The sequence below is a fragment of the Solanum verrucosum genome, unplaced genomic scaffold (genome assembly GCF_900185275.1).
Source record: "Solanum verrucosum unplaced genomic scaffold, falcon-dt-bn FXZP01000022.1, whole genome shotgun sequence".
Taxonomy (NCBI): Eukaryota; Viridiplantae; Streptophyta; class Magnoliopsida; order Solanales; family Solanaceae; genus Solanum; species Solanum verrucosum.
In genome coordinates this window covers 1690767-1708164 of record NW_026020086.1, presented here as the reverse complement: position 1 = coordinate 1708164, position 17398 = coordinate 1690767, and the positions used below count along the sequence as shown (strand labels likewise).

The 17398-nt window shown below is 33.1% G+C and overlaps 2 protein-coding genes across 2 annotated transcripts; both read left to right on the top strand.

Annotated features, from left to right (window-relative positions):
* Nucleotides 1-5068: 5068 nt before the first annotated feature.
* LOC125824355 (monogalactosyldiacylglycerol synthase 2, chloroplastic-like) lies at nt 5069-8901 on the top strand. The gene is made up of 9 exons (XM_049503723.1): nt 5069-5342; nt 5431-5738; nt 6668-6840; nt 7224-7385; nt 7465-7606; nt 7736-7960; nt 8113-8175; nt 8261-8335; nt 8422-8901. Exons 2-9 carry the CDS (start codon nt 5472-5474, stop codon nt 8680-8682), a joined length of 1368 nt encoding a protein of 455 aa, XP_049359680.1. The 5' UTR covers nt 5069-5342; nt 5431-5471; the 3' UTR covers nt 8683-8901.
* Nucleotides 8902-12346: 3445 nt separating this feature from the next.
* Nucleotides 12347-17398, top strand: LOC125824361 (actin-related protein 2/3 complex subunit 3). Its single transcript, XM_049503728.1, has 5 exons — nt 12347-12414; nt 13265-13344; nt 14629-14737; nt 14813-15082; nt 16947-17398. The coding sequence occupies exons 2-5, from the start codon at nt 13342-13344 to the stop codon at nt 17087-17089; spliced, it is 525 nt and encodes a 174-aa protein (XP_049359685.1). The 5' UTR covers nt 12347-12414; nt 13265-13341; the 3' UTR covers nt 17090-17398.

The window sequence follows — 17398 nt, the reverse complement described above, 5'->3', positions numbered from 1 at the left end:
TTAAGTGGTGAAGGTTGCAAGGTCAAACCTATTAAAAAAAGTACTAGTATTTGAAAATTGAAATTGTGTTTGGACATGAAAATTTATGATTAATTTGGAGTGAAATTGTAAAAATGACATATACAAATATGTGTATTAAAATGGATCAATTGGGAAATTAGTTGAATGGAGGGAGGATTATAGAGTATGTATATAGTTTATATATACATACTGGGAATATTAAATTTATTTAAATCCCTATACAATATAAGTTTGGAAAAATTAATTAATATAGTTAGGGGCACATTATATGTGATTGGTTGATAAATTAGGTGACCTTTAATTATTAATTTAGTCAAGTGAATGGCCAAATCCACAATTTATATTTTAGCAACAACACGTGAAAAGTAACAAAATATCTTAACAATTATTTTTAAAGGATTGCAAATAGAAACCCAAGAAATAGGGGTTACTTAATATAATATTAATACAAATTAAACCTTGATTATGATCTCGATTTTAATACATGTATAAGTTATGTTTTTTTACTAGCTATTGAATGACTCTTTAATTCATACTCGATCACTTGGCAAGACGATTTGTATTGATGAAGTGTGATGATCACGATTTTTGAATCGACTATCATGAATTTTTTCATCAAAGTAATAGAAAAGTAGTCACATTTTAATGTGAAAATGAAATTTGATAATTCTTAGCTAAAACATAAAACAACTTATGTTTAAAATTTTTCTAGAATTTCAAACATTTAATGGAGTTTAAAATTTTATCAATTTAAATTTCAGCAATTCATGGAATTCAAAAGTGTTAAAATTTCTTGGAGTTTTTTGAACTTTATGAACGATTCATAAAGTCCAAAACTTGTATCACTTTAAACTTTAAGAACAATTCTTGGAGTTAAAACTGATAAATGCTCAAATTTAAGTAAAGTTTTCTTGACCTTTTTAATTGTTCTAATTAGGGATCCATATTTTTATTAAAATTTTATTTCCTTATTTAAAATGGCTAAATATATTTATAATTAGTGGTACAAAAAGGGCTATTTGCCAATTTCTTTCTTGTGTGAATGTCATATGATATATCTGGCCTACTTAACTTCCACCAACTAGCTTAGTTTTATTTCCCAAATAGTCGATCACTAGTCACAATTAAATATGAGGGGTCTCATGTCCCCCCCATAGTTAAATATTCAAACAAAATGGACTCTTTTTGAAAAATTGTACTAATATGTTAAGGTCAATTGAATGTGGATATTTGAATTACTTAAGAATTGAATTAAATAATTAATATCAATTCTAAAAAAGAATTTATATGTGTCTTTTGCAAGTTCTTGTGTGAATACTCCTATTTTTAAATTAATACTTTTGCAAGTTTATGGAAATAATTTTAGACATACGAGATTAAAGTTAAAAATTCGTGTTTAATTTTAGATATCATTATCCGAATTGTATCTCTTGTAAAGCGCAAGCATCAAAATATTTTTGTTTGAAGTTTGGTATGACCAACTAAGATCAATTTCAGACATTTTTGGTTGATGTTATGAATATGACAAGATCAAAATTTGGACATTTTTGACGGAAGTAAATGTAAAAATGATAAATATCATTTATATGTGTTTGAATTTTTCATGTATCATGATGTACGTATGATTGAAGTGCATATAAAATTGACTAAAATGTTAGTCATGAATGTTCAAAATTTTTTGGCCAATTTTTTTTTTCTTCGAATTTAAAAAATTTCACACACGATTAATATCAAAATTTATTCCAGAGGCTAATATTACAGAAAAATTAAAATTAAAACAAAAAAATTAATTTTATGAAGCGATACCTAAAAAAGATCTTTAAAATTATCCCAAAATATATTCCCAAAATTGTCTAATTAATGAAAAGCTAATCACGACCCATGAAAGCTATGTATGAGAAAAACTAAAAATATTTTTAGGGTAATTAATAAATGGAAGGCCACAATTATATAGCAAGGTGATGCCAACACTTGTAGGCTTAACACAACTGTAATGGACAATGACAAAAAATGATGAAAAGTATAACTTCAAAAACAGTTAACAATAATTTGAAAGTTTTCCATCAAAGTAACAGGGCCAAAAAGACAAAAATCTCCAAATTTTATTAAATTGTCGTTATTATTTGACTTGACATAAAATTAATCAAAGAAAGTGTGAATTTTCTAAACTTTTGATAATAAGTATTCTATATATGTAATGATTTTAAAACTTTGAAATGTATGACTTCAAATTGACGTATCATTTGTTGTAATAAGTACAAGAAAATATAAAAATATATCATTTTGTTTTGACGAATTGATAAGGAAATAATGTCAAACAATATTAAATCGAGAAACATCATTTTAGTTACAATTTTTTTTATGACACACATTCATGCCCTTAAATGATATTTTGTTTTATCATCCAAAAATAATTAAAATTAAAATTTTTATATTTATTTTAATGGCATGCTTTTATAGCAAGAGTGTTGTTTATAACATATTTAAGATTTTTTTTTATATATATAAAATTGTATACAATCAAATAAAGTAATCATTTCACTAATAACACAAATTACCATCAAAATGATACTTTTGAAAAAGGTTGAATTTGCACATCCAAATGTTCCACAACAACAATAGTTTTTATAACAATAATAATAACAACAATAATAATATGCCCAGTAATGTTAGTATGGTCCGAGAAGGGTAAATTTTACACATTTTTTGTGATAGGCCCTCGACTCAAGAAAATTTCATAATGCAAAAATAAGAAGTTATGATAAGGATATTGAAGAAAAGAAAGTATTGACAATAAAATAGTAAAATAACAAAATAAAAGAAATTATGATAAAATCAAAGAATAAGATAATGTTAACATAATAATAACGATAATACTGGTAAAGGAACAAAAACAACGTTCCAGACTAGAACTCCCATCTAGTCATTTAACACTTGGAAGAGACAAAACACTCGACTACTTATTAACTCTTCGTATCCTAATCATCGACCTTCATGTTCTCCTATTTAGGATCATGTTGATTTTCTGTGAGTTAAAGATGTGTCATGTCTAATAACTTCTTTCCAATTCTTCATTTGTCTAACTCTACCTCTCCTCAAACTATCAAGTGAGTCTCTCACACCTTTTCATTAGACCATCTCTGAATCATCTCAACCTCGTTTTTCATATCTTGTCCATCAAATAAGCTACTCCAATCTTGTCTATAAAACTTAACTTTTAAGTCTCGATGACACCTTCTTACATCACATAGAAAACCAACTCTTCATTGTTATCCACCTCTCCATCCGCCTCCTATAATGCAACATTTGACTTGCACTCCATATACTCTATTTTAATCCTACTCTACATGAAACCTTTAAACTCTAGAGCTTATCTCCAAATCTCCAATCTATCGTTCCAAATCTCCGATTTATTGTTAATTAATCTCCAGCCTTAAGCTGTTATAATATGTTTAGATTAAATAACTTATAACATTAGCTCACTAAAAAAATACCACTAATCAGGGGAGGACCCACCTTATGTCATGGTGTGTCGATCGACACTGCTTCGTTGAAAATTTGTAGTATTATATATATATATTAAAAAATCTGAAAAATAGAAATATTCCTATTGATAATGTTAATGACACTTCTTGAACAACTGAGCTTCTTGGCTCGTTGGTTTGCAGAGCGAATGTAATGGTCATTCGCCGTTGAGGAAAGTTTAGTAGTTTACTTGACTTACGTTTTAAATAGTTTTTATTTATATAATGTTATTATATTAATTATTTATTATTTATTAATTTTTAAATATTGACATCGCTTATTAAAAATCTTGCGTACACCACTACCACTAATTATCACTATTAAACTAATACTAATTGTTAAAACTAATTACCACTATTAAACTAATATTAATTCTTAAAAAAGATTCAAATCTGTCCATTCGAATATTCGAAGTTTCTTACCAGGCGTGGCTTGATTCGAGCCTCGATGATGTCGAGTTTGGCTTTTATTTTTGAAACATTTTTTCCGAGAAAAGTTTAATTTTATAGGGATTCGAACCTCCAACTTCCTATTTATAATCAAATTAGGCCTAATTAAATCAATTGCACTAAAATATTTAGTACTATCTCCATTCTCCAATGAGGCTATCAATACATTTCAAATATGAAAAATCGTCGAGGAAAGTTTAGTAGTTTACTTGACTTAGGTTTTATTAGTACGTTTTAAATAATTTTTATTTATATAATGTAGTTATATTAATTATTTATTATTTATTATTTATTAATTTTTAAATATTTACACCGCTTACTAAAAATTCGGTGTATGCCACTAATTACCACTATTAAACTAATACTACTTAAAAAAGATTCCAAGAACATTCGAAGTTTCCTACCCCAATATGCGAATCATTCCAAATTTCTCTAAGCAGAATGAATCCGACGGCTATAAATCCATGAAAAACTCCGCCATTATTGTGTTTTCCCTGTAAAGCATCATTCTTTTTATTTTGAACTGAAAAAAGGCATCATTCCAGTATCTTAAACAGCACCTTCCCTTCTCCTCTTATTATAATTGCACTGAAAAAAACCACCCCATTTCCTCCATAATTGTACTGTCTTAGCTCCAATTTCTGAAGAAGAAGAAAAAGGGTCTTTAATGGTGTTCAAATCTAGAATTGTTATATAAAGTTCCGTTTTCTGAAAAAGGGTATCCAAATCTTGAATTTTTCTTTGAATTTGTTGAGCTAGTACCCTTTTTTCATCCTTACTTGTACTGTCTAGGTCCATTTTCTTAAGAAGAAGAAAAAGGGCCTTAAAATGGTGTCCAAAATTTGATCTTTCTTCCATACTTGTGTTGTCTAGCTCTGTAATCTCCATTTTTCTGAAAAAGGGTGTCCAAAATTTGATCTTTCTCTTCATTTCCTTCATACTTGTGTTGTCTAGCTCTGTAATCTCCATTTTTCTGAAAAAGGGTGTCCAAAATTTGATCTTTCCCTTCATTTCCTTCATACTCGTGTTGTCTAGCTCTGAAAAAGGGTGTTCAAATCTTGAATTTTTCTTAAAATTTGTTGAACCAGTACCCTATTTTCTTCTTACTTGTGTTGTCTAGCTCTGTAAGTCCAAAGTTTTGATTTTTCTTAAAATTTGTTACTAAAACTTGTTATTGTTTTAACTTTACTCAACTTCTTTTGATGTTTTACCGGATATAGAAAGTTAACAACCCATTTATTCTCTAGATATCTACCATTCATCTTCTTGAAAAAGGGTGTCCATATCTTGGATTTTCTTAAGCCTTTTTTGTGTTCTTGTGATCTTTGCCAGAAAACCCAATTTCAGGTAAAAGGGTGGTTGAAAGTTACTTTTTTTTTTCCTTCTCTCTGTCCTTTTACTGGTTGGTATTTGACACTTTGTGTACATTTTTCAGGTAACTTATTGTTAGGATTGGTGAAAAAAAGAGGTTAGAATATGGTGAGTAATGTGACTACCCCTAGGAAATCTATACACAGAGTGTTGGAGAGAGTTGGGGTTTATGGGTTTGTTGGTGGTAGCAGCCAGAAGAGATTAAAGTGTGATTTTCAAGATGAAGAATATGACACCATGGAAATGGTGCAGATTGGTGCTGAAAGGACTAGAAATGTGCTTATTTTGATGAGTGATACTGGTGGTGGACATAGGGCTTCAGCTGAGGCAATTCGAGATGCTTTCAAGTTAGAATTTGGGGATGAATATAGAGTAAGTTTAAGTTTTTGTTCCTTTTAATTGATTACACATCTTCGATCTTTTATTTCTCATTTAGTTTCTTGTCCTCCTATTTCTGTTACTATCTACTATCTCTTGTACTCCAATTATCTGTGTTTTTTTCCAGAACTCTTTGTCATGTTTTCCTTAATATCTGCTTTGATATGCTTTTCCTTTAGCCGAGTGTCTATCGGAGACAACCTCTCTAGCTTTCGAGGTAGAGGTAAGGTGCGCGTACACTCGACCCTCTCTGGACCCTGCTTATGGGATTACTAGTTTGAAGTTGTTGTATCTTTGATGTTTTTCTGATTTTGTTTAACTAGATTGGTTTTTGGCTCTTGGAATTTTTGGAGCTTCTGTGATTTGCTTGCTTAGTTGTTAAGTACATGTCAATGGCGTGTGGTCCCATGGGGTCCATCTAATGAGGTCAAATTTTTTATTTTAAAATTGAGTAAACCTTGTTTCAGATATTCAGATTGCGTGTTTGATGTTTAATAATGACGTTACAAGCTATGGTTTAAGCAAAACCATATTTTAGACTCTCTTCCTCTCCTATTTTTGTAACCTCAAAACTATATTCTTTTATGGCATATTGATTTACAACAACAACAACATATTCAGTGTGGTCACAAGTGTAGTCCGGGGAGGGGGTAGAGTGTAGGCCGACCTTACACTGAGCTTGTTTCATATGGACCCTCGGCTCAAGGAAAAGCATTTCAGAGCAGATGAAGAAAAGAATTAACGGGAGAGAAGAAGCTATGGCAAAATAAAATGTCATTTAGCTTCTTTAGCATCTTGCCAAACTCTTGTCTTATTATTACTTTGATATGATTCTCATAGTCTAGGGAGATACAAAAGTCTTTGGTGCATTGGACCTACCATGATTTCAAATAGATCTTGCCTAATGTGGACTATACATGCAGATTTTTGTGAAGGATGTCTGGAAGGAATACACTGGCTGGCCATTGAACAACATGGAGCAACAATACAAGTTCATGGTTAAACATGTTGGCCTTTGGAGTGTTGCATTTCATGGCACGTCGCCTCGTTGGATACACTCTGTCTATCTTGCTGCTATTGCCGCCTTCTATGCTAAGTAGGTTGCTGTCTTCTCTGTTTTTAACTTTTTGTGCCTTGTCTTAAGTTAGAGATATTTTTTGTTGTTATATGTACAATGCTCTTTCTAGGGGAATGCTCAATGAGTTTTATTTTTTTCTTGATTCTGTATGTACTGTACTCTTTCTATGATTTTCCCTTTGTTAATGACCACTTGTGCCTCGTTAAATTGTTACTAGGATGTTAAAAACGATTTACTGTCATGGTTGCGTAGGAAATTGATCTTTTTCGAAGATATGGATCATTTGGTACTTCATTCAAAAGAAAATTGGAGATGAATGTTCTTTAAGTAATGTGTTGAACTTTTTAGCGTCCAACTTCTGTAGGGGTTTCTAATTTCTGTTTGCATTGTTGAATTTATAGAGAGGTAGAAGCTGGCCTGATGGAGTACAAGCCAGACATAATCATTAGTGTTCATCCTCTCATGCAACACATTCCTCTATGGGTTCTTAAATGGCAAGGCCTACAGAAAAAAGTTATTTTCGTAACCGTCATTACGGATCTCAACACTTGCCACCGGACATGGTAAATAGCTAACGAATTCTAGAGTCTTAATGCATTCATATCGTATAACAATCTGACGTATGAAAACATTCTATTTCAGGTTTCATCCAGGAGTCAATCGTTTGTACTGCCCCTCTGAGGAGGTAGCAAAGAGGGCATCACTAGATCGCTTGGAAGGATCTCAAATACGTGTTTTTGGGTTGCCCATCCGGCCTTCGTTTTGCCGGGCAGTTCTTTCCAAGGTGAATGTCTGGAAAAAGGCTCCATTTCTCTTTCTTTCCACTTCAAGACATTTTTTCCCTTTTCATTTGTGAGAAGAAAATTTAATTTGTAATCTTCTTTTTTATTTTCCTCCTCAATGCTTTCGGTAGGATGACCTTAGAGTAGAACTTGAGATGGATCCCACATTGCCAGCGGTTTTGCTGATGGGTGGTGGTGAAGGGATGGGTCCTGTGAAGAAAACTGCAAAGGCTCTTGGAGAAGCACTCTTCGATAAGGAACTTGGCAAACCTATCGGTCAAATGATTGTCATATGTGGACGCAATGAAGCCTTAGCATCCACATTACGATCACTTGAATGGAACATCCCCGTTCAGGTAAATGGAACGACAACCTTTAAGGATGGATGGCTTACAAAACATAATATGAAAGTTTCCCAAAGAAAATTAGACAGTTGTAGTAAAATGTTATTATAGAGGGTGACTATTATAGAGAGGTCTGACTGTATCTTATATTCGTTAATGTTCAGATCAAGGGATTTCAGAAACAGATGGAAAAGTGGATGGGCGCTTGTGATTGTATTATCACAAAGGTATGTCAATCTGTCACTTAATTTTACAACAAACTATCTCGCCTGTTTCACGCAACTGCTAAAATTCTGTTTCTGCACCTTATAGGCTGGACCTGGTACAATTGCAGAAGCATTAATCAGAGGTCTTCCCATTATTCTGAACGACTACATCCCCGGACAAGTTAGTGAATTATAGAAGTTGACTAGTTGAGTCTTGGTGGCTTATTTGAACTTGTTATTGATTCATCCCTTTTTGTGTATCTTCAGGAGAAGGGAAATGTTCCGTTTGTAGTTGACAATGGAGCTGGCGTTTTCACACGACGCCCCAAGGAAACAGCTCGGATTGTTGCAGAATGGTTTACCACCAAAAGCGACGAACTTAAAAGGAAGTCAGAGAACGCGCTGAAACTTGCACAACCTAATGCTGTCTTTGATATTGTGAAGGACATACATGAACTTGCATGCCAGAGAGGTCCTCTTGCCAACATTCCTTACATATTGACATCTTCATTTTCAAGCCTAATTTAGCATAATAGATTGAAGTTGGTTTGTTGTTAGTTGCATATTATGTAGACAAGAATAGGTTTCAATTGATCAGTCTCATTCTTTGGCCACAAAGGCTTTGGTGCTATTCTTTTAGCTAGTCAAGTTGTGATCCTTTGTTAAAAATATAAGAAAAAGTGAAGGTGCATTTTCCTTGGAGTTTAGTGTGGAAATAGAGTAGTATGATTATGGTTTTTGACTCTATTCTCATGTTATTTTTTTTGTATATATTCTTTTAATATGACTCGATTCTATTATTACATGTTGTTTCATTTGCTTTGGATATCGTATTATTGATTGTGGCTACTATACTTTTTTCTACATGGCTTCTTCACTAAAAAAACTTATCTATGGTCTGCTTATTTCCAAGTCCGTATCATCCGCTGCTTTATCCGCCGTCTCTGCTGCCGTCAAAAACCTACCCTCTCTTAGATATTGAGTGGGTTGATCGGGGAAGAGATCCAGACAGACCTTCCAACAAGCAGAATATAAGTTGACCACAAGGTAATCTCTCTGTGGGAGGCTGCTACCCATAAGACCATCTTGGGTATGGAAAAGAAAGACTTTTTATTGATTTTGATATGTTTTATTTGAGCGGAGGGTTCAATCGAAAATAACATACATACCTTCACAAGGTAGAGGTAAGGCTCTGTACACACCAGACGCCACTCATTGGATTACACTGGATATGTTGTATGCGTGGCTTTCCTAGTTTCTTGCCACTGTTGTCAGTGTCATTGCCACAATAGAGGTTGCTTGTCTTAAAAGGATCTCTATGAAGAAGTTGTTTCCTATACTGATTTTTTTTTTTTTCATTTGTCCACCAACTCCCAACTAGACTCTTGATATATTTTTTTTTTCACTTACATAGTAGAATATGTTAAGTTTTTGTGACTCTCTCTTTTTGTTTTTTGGTTGGACATTCACTACTTGCAATCTACTAGCTTGATTTATCAAGATTTGCCTTGTGTGGGGTCCACTAAACGGAGAAATGCTCAATATCACAATTTTTTTCATTTGAAGACTCGAATTTGAGACATTTGATCCAAAGAGAAGTTTAATAATATTATATTGAATTGTGTGTCCATCTCATTTAAAAAGCTCAATCACACAATTCAACACAAGTGGAGGTCTGAATATGAATGGAGGAGTTTCCTTTGACACTTGAAAATAATATTTCCTTGCTCACGCATTTCAAGCTTTACACGGATCACGTCTAAATTAATCGAGTCTTCAATATAAATATTGAATATGTCTGAACAACAACTTTTGAAATTTCCTTTTGGTACTTGGAAAGGAATTTTCCTTGCTCACTCAAATACAATTTTTTGAAGTTTCCTTAGTGACATTGCAATAACTTTGAAGTTTTATTTTTTGGGGTGCTGTGGGGATTAAGTTTTGTTGGTGGGACTCTACTAATTTTATACATGTTTATTATTTAATTCATTTTTTTTGTAAGATACTCTACAAAGGAAGATCTATTACATCATTATATAAAACAAGTTACATATTAATTAATAGTAGTTTTTTTGACTTAAGATAAAATTCAAATTGAAAACTACTCCAATTTAAATGACAATTAAATAATATAATAATAATAATTTAGTAGTTATGTGAGAAAATCTTTACATGTGTCTAGTTGTGTCAAGTATTATGTCCTTGTCTGGCACATGTGGTGGTGCCACGTGGAGGGACCAAGGTAGCTTATGTTATCAAATAAGTAAGTTGGACTTTGTTTAACTAATGAGTCATTTTCAATTCTTTTAATATATTTATGCAAAATTAATGACGAAATTGAGATTTAAGTTTGAACTTTAAAATGAGAAAGATTTTAGTAGAAAAACCATTTTCTCCTTCAATAAATTTTATTTAACGTGAATTCAAATTAATCGAAATTAAAATAAAAATCTAATATGGACTAGAAAATAAAAGAAAATTAGTGGTTATTTTTATTGTTGGGTGATTAACAAACCATAAAAACAATAAATAAGATAAAAAAAATTGTTGGCTTTGTGGACCACTAGTGATTGAATCTAATACCTGAGATATTTTCAAAAAATGGATTTCACTATCAATAAATAAAAAATTATATTAGATTTCTTAGCTAATTATGTTGATTTTGACCTAAAGTTTTTTTTTTAATACACAGCTAGCTCACACTAATTTGTAAAAATTACAATGTTTAATCAGTTAATGTCATAGTCAAGATAGATTTATACCATTACATTCACGAATAAAATTTTAATTTGAACTTAACTAAAAACTTGTTCCAAAAACCTCGTATATTTGACTTACTAGTTTTATTTTCATTCATATAACTTCGGCGCAAAGACTAGCATAGGTCTTTTTCGCCACCACCCCACTTTGAAATATTGAATTTTGTTAGAAAAAGAAAAATGTTAAATTTGTTGGAATATATCAATATTTCGATTAAAAATCAACCAAGTGATTAGAAAAAAGCTAAGCCCCAAATTCATTGCAAGTTGAACTGATTGAAGACAGAATTTTCTGATTGATTATTCTTAAGAGTTAAGACAATGAGGACCACAAATTAAAATAGGAAAAGGTAGAGAAATATTTTTTTCAAAATAATGTCATTATCAAAAGTTTTCATAGAATAGCATTATTCCTGGAATTATTCTCCTTTTAGAAATTAGGTTATCATCATTATTGGTGAATTATAAAGTAGGGTATTTCAATTAGTCTATTATTAATTCTAGCCATGTTAAAAATCATATTTACTTTACGAAAAAGGGGTTAATTTTGTGATTTAGAATGAATATATCTCTTAATAAAAAAATGATGCATATATACTCACGCCATTTAACAAATGATACCTATATACCCGTAACATACAATAAACACGTCTCACAACATACGAGTATATGTTAAAAATAGATTATCAACTAAAAAGCATGAGGAAAGAAATGTTAGGCAAGTTTGACAAAAAAGTGGTGGTTAAACCTACTATATTGTATGAGATAGAGTGTTGATTAGTCAAGAACTTTCACGTTCAAATTATGAAAGCTACGGAGATGAGATGTTGCGAAGAATGTGTGGGCATACTAAAGAGACATGATTAGAAATGAGGATATTTGGGGACAAAGTGCATGAGAGTGACTTTGATGAATGACAAGATGCGGAAAGCAACACTAATATGGTTTATGCATGTAAAGAGGAGCTGCATGAATGTCCCAATATGAAGGTATGAGAGGTTGACAATGGACGGTCTCAGAAAAGGTTGAGGTAGGTCGAAGAAGTATTTGGGGGCGAGGTAATTAGACAGAACATGACACATTTTCAACTTACCAAGGACATGACCTTAGATATAAGGTTATGAAGGGCACGTATCAGGCTAAGGAAGTTAGGCAGTAGTGTGTGTTGTCTTGCTATCCGTCCACGCTATTAGTCCTAGTATTACTCATATAGTTTCTCATCCTTTAATTTCTTTTATCGCTTGTTATTTCTTATACTTCAATTATCGTATTATTTTACTAAACTTCAAATTGGTTAAGAAAAGGCCCATAAACATTGAGTCCAATTAATTTCCGAAAGCCCAATAATAGTTGATCGTTAAGCCCATCTTCAACTACCGTCACCGTTAATACCCAATTCCCTCTTCACTTCTTCTCTGATCTTCGCCGGAAAATATCACCCATCCCTGTCGATCTCAAAATCTCTCGCCGGTGAAATTACCTATCTCTTCTCGCAAATCCAGTAAGTAAAATTTACGATCTGTTGCATATTTTTTCATATCTACTCTTATGATCATAATTTAACTAATTGCGTTTTTGTTGTTGAAATTGTTGCCGTAATTGTTACTTCTGTGATTATAATTGCTTTTTCCAAAATGCTTTAAACTGTTTAATTGATATCATAATTCATTTAATTTAATTCGCTTGGGAATTAGGGGAAATAGCTAGTTCGGAGCTCTTGCTTATGGAATTTGGACTGGAAAAAACTCAAAATTGGAAATGAGATGCTACATTAGTGTTTTTATGGCGATAGAGGGAACTTTTTGATGTGTAACAAAACACGGAAAGAACTGGCATTACGATTGATGTTGTGGGAAATGTAAGTTAGGCAACTTACATGATTTGCTAAACCATGTTTAATCGAGGCTGAGCTAGGATTTTGAGTTTATGGATTCTAGAAAACGGTTTTTACTAGGTTATTGATAACTTATTTATGCATATTAAGTGGATTTTTAAACACAAATACAAGATTTGAGCCAAACCTACTGGTTATGGCCGAAGCTGTAGCTATGCCCGTGTTTAATGGATAATTCTCTAGTAGCGGAAATGAAAAAGATACGAATAGAATGGTTGGGAATGAAAGGGCACAGACGATTTGGAAACTTGAAAAAATAAAAAAGGAACAAGGGGAGAGAGGACGGAAGATGTTGGACTAGATGCAAGATTATCTGAATATTAATTAGATGCATAGCTAGTTATCTGATGTAGGTGAAGTAATAGTAAATTTTGATGCACTTCCTCTAATATTGGAGTCATGTTAGTTGTATTTCAATTACTCTTAGTTATCTGATACTTGATGAGTGCATCTGCAGATTGGTGTTTTTGCCTCTTTGGTTGGGAATTGTACATTACCTTCTGGTGCTAAGAAACAAAATTTTCAGCAAGGAAAATGGTAAAGAAAGCATTTTTTGCTTACATATTTTCATTACTTTGGTGACAATTATCTCTCTGAGTTGATAGTGTGATAACTTCCACACATGATGAAAACCATGCTGTTTCTTTTCCTTTGGTGATTGAACTTGGCCCTTTTCGTGGTTTGGTGCACTAAATGAGCTACATGGCTTACATTTCATAACTTCATTCCACTATTTTCGAGTTATACTTTGGTTTCTTCAAAGAGAAATAAATAAAGGACAAATGGTATATTTTGTTTCCAACACATCTTGGCAATGAGGATCTGTTATTGACAATATGGGATGGATTGCGGTCTTTTCTTTGATTTGTACTCACTTCAAAAGTCTATAGTCTAATGGTGATAAACAACACAGTAACTGATTTAGAGACAGGGGACTTAGATATGATTTGGATACATGCAAGCAGTACAATATCTGATAAACTGATTAATGGAAATAACACGACAGAAATTCCAACCGAAATTGAAGAACAGGCAAGAAAGAACCAAAAATATTAAGATTTAAAATTAAAAAGAATTACCACCGAGGTTCAAGCTTGAAAGTAATTTTGAAATTCAGTTCAAACAAAGACTGTTCGAACCTCGGAAAGATATCAATCACAAAATATGTTAAAACCTCTCTAAAAAACGAGTCCAACCTTATATGTAGATAATACCTATGTTTGTGAAAAGACAAAATTGCACAAAACTGGAAAGCCTCCAATTTGTCAGACCAGTCTGTCATGCTTGACTCAATTCCTCAAGTTCAGCACGCTCGCACTGAGTCGTAATTTCCAGCCCACTTAACTTTTTGTGTTTGTGTCGGTGCAAAGCGCCAGCCTTAGCTCCTCCGGTCGACACCCAATGCCTTCACCATGTGCTGGACTGTACTTTCCAGCAACTTTTTTTTTTCAGCCTCTTCCAAGCACTCCTTGAACTCTCAAACATGATATTCTTTGCTCAAATCTTCGATGTGCTCTCCAAGCATCTTCTGACTATCTTTTAGAGATCGTGTAACTCCTTGATGTCTAATCCATGGATGCTCTTGGTCTTGGAACGTGCAGATGGTCCTTATGATAGTTCGTAATCTTCCTTAATGTGCATCGTGCTATCTGGGGTTGTATTAGGACTCTATTTGTCTTGACGATGAATTTTCTGTATTCAACTCTAATGAATTTCTCCTTTCTATTTTATTCACTCTATTCTTTTTGTTTTACAGGGTGTCTAAACCCAAAAATAATTTGCCCCATTGAGTGCTGAAACCTGATTTTGATTCAATTGCAGGTTTATCATTCCAGTTTTGTTGATGAGGAAGGAATTAGTAAAGCTTGTGGATGCCCTTTATTACCTCTGAAAAGCCATATAAGGGGCCCTGCTCCAGTTTCAGAACAAGGTTATCTTGCAAATCTTTTCCTTCTTAAGATGTATCCACATTACTATGGTGATGCTAATCTTATTTTTTGAGCAGATACAACTGATATTGTTGATGAAGCAATCACATTCTTCCGAGCAAATGTCTTCTTCAAAAACTTTGATATTAAAAGCTCATCTGACAAGCTACTTATCTATTTGACATTGTATATCAATATCGCTTTAAAGAGGCTTGAAGGCTGCCGAACTTTAGCTGAAGGAACCAAGGCTATCATCAACCTAGGTCTGGAAAATGTTCCTGTACCTGGAGAGGCAGGTTTCCCATTCCCAGGCTTATTTTCTCCAGCCCAATCTCAAAAAGAAGCAGGTAAATTGTTATTTGAACCAAGCAACCTTCTTTTTCTATGTGTACAAACCACCAATAAATGATTTTGGTTGATTTTGAGTTCGCTAGTTTGCTTGCATTTTTTTCTTTGAGATTCTAAAATGAAAACAAACAAGTTCACAGCTCATAATTATTCAAATGATGACATCCTAGTCTAATTGTCCCAATTAATTCTTCTGGTATTTTCACATACAATACATTTGTATGGCTTGAAATCTCTTTGACATGTTATAACATTGCATTTGGTTCTAACTTCTAAGTGGAGAAAAACTATATGAGCTCGAAGACTTTATTAATAGGGTAAAAGAGATTGGGATCAACAATCTCTTTCTTAAAGATTGGGATGAGTCAATGTGGGTTGATGGTGTGAAAACTTCCTGATGCCATTTTCCAAAAAATGGAAAGGGCAAAAAAGAAGACTTTTGTGAACTCCATTATTTTTGACTGAATTTGATGTGCTTTATCACTTTTGCCTAGTAATGGATATCCAGACCCTGTCAAAACTGTAATTTATTTTATTCGATTGTACTCTTTTTCCTAAATTGTGCAGCCTCGGATCGAAAAACACTCAGCAATACCTTGTGTTTTTCTCCACTGTCAATCTTCTCCTAAACCATTTACCATGTTAAATCCCTCTCATCTGAACTCCCTAAATCTCACAGAAGGTTCCATTTTCTGATGGATGAAGGGTTTGTTAGTCTTTGTACAGCCACTATTTGAGAGTTATGACCTTGTATGGACGTCTCTATTCTTCATGGTAGGATGGTCAGTAGAAGTTGGATTAAAAGATTGAAATATGATGGGTTTTTGGTACACTTTTGTATATAGCTCGAGTCCCCTTTGGGTGTTGTCTAATAAAATTGTATTCTGTTATAAAAGTAATATTGGATTATCATTACACAAACTTTGTAATAGTGTTGGTCCAAAGCTTGTTGACTGTGGCATTTTGAAAGTACTTCAGCGAAATCAGGAAAATCTAAGTATGTTTGTTAGTGTCAACTCTGAGCCCCTCAATGACTTCTTTTTGAAGAAAGAAGGAACACCTGATCAAAATAAACTTGCCATTAACCATTGTATTCCGAGGAAACAGATAGTAGTTGTCATCTTATGAGCTGATCATTAGCAGTCTGATAGAAAATTGCAGCTAACAATTTTGAGATCCCCTGGGTTGTTCCATGCATCTGTGTCCAATCTTCTCAATCACCTCCTATGACCTCAAATTGTCCCAAAATAATATGAAGAAGTGTTATTTTGGAGGAATCTGATGGGAGGAAAGAGTTGTTGTGTGTTGGTCTAGAAAATGAATTCCAGCTTAGGGTGTCTGAAGTTGACAGAGTGATCAGAGTTAGAGAGTGAAATAACTTCGTCTATTTCTCAGATATCTCTTTTTCCTTTCCTCCTCTTTTCACGTAAATATAACTGTAATATTTTTGTCCGAAGTGATATGCTATATTGCCCTTTTATGCTTTCACGTCCATTTTGAAATATAGTTTGATTATATTTTGATATTTTTTAGCACAATATATTGAAATGGTGTGGTACTTCTTTGTTTGTGACACCTTTGCAGTATTTTGTAACCGACTTCCAAAAGGATACTTATTCTTATATGGACTGTGCCATAATGTCTCTTACTTTTGTTTCTCTTTTGCTTTAATAGACATCAAGATGCCATTTTGCATTTATTCTATCTCGTCAGAAAACTGTATACCTCAAATATTAGACAAATTTTACTCTCCTTTTGTTATCTTGTTCTTTTTCTTCTTTTCTGTTTTCTCTTTCGTAGATGTGTGGCTCTCAGACTAATGGATAGGAATCTTTTTGTTCTGGCTGTCACATTTGAACTCAGAACTTTTCAGGAATTATCTGAAGCAAATAAGGGAGGAAACTAGCGGGAGATTATTAAGCGTTGCTTATCGGCCTAACGGAACACCTAACAAGTGGTGGTCAGCATTTTCCAAGAGAAAGTTTATGAACATGGTTCTTCCTTGAATACTGATCTTGTAATGCTAGAGTTTCAACTTCTGCAGAGGATGCATTTGCTGCTATTGAGTTGTTTGGCAGGTCAAGTTGCTTTTGCCTCATTACATGTGTTATAAACGAACAATCGAACTGTGAACACACAAGATTACCTACTTTCTGCACTTTGTAAATTACTCACTCTACTTGTAATTGCTCAAGTACAAGTAGTGGGAATTCGTACAGCTGATCCATACTTGCTTGGGATCGAGGCATAGTAGTTGTTGTTGTTGTTGTACCTGTAATTGCTCAAGCTACATATATTATTAGTGTAAATGTGTG

What these genes read in the sequence shown, in the direction of transcription:
- LOC125824355 (XM_049503723.1), top strand. Translation starts at nt 5,472, where the DNA reads ATGGTGAGTAATGTGACTACCCCTAGGAAATCTATACACAGAGTGTTG. An exon ending in AATTTGGGGATGAATATAGA is followed by an intron (nt 5,739 to 6,667) that starts GTAAGTTTAAGT and finishes CTATACATGCAG; the next exon opens with ATTTTTGTGAAGGATGTCTG. An exon ending in ACGACTACATCCCCGGACAA is followed by an intron (nt 8,336 to 8,421) that starts GTTAGTGAATTA and finishes GTGTATCTTCAG; the next exon opens with GAGAAGGGAAATGTTCCGTT.
- LOC125824361 (XM_049503728.1), top strand. An exon ending in TGCTCCAGTTTCAGAACAAG is followed by an intron (nt 14,738 to 14,812) that starts GTTATCTTGCAA and finishes TTTTTTGAGCAG; the next exon opens with ATACAACTGATATTGTTGAT. An exon ending in CCAATCTCAAAAAGAAGCAG is followed by an intron (nt 15,083 to 16,946) that starts GTAAATTGTTAT and finishes ATTTGAACTCAG; the next exon opens with AACTTTTCAGGAATTATCTG.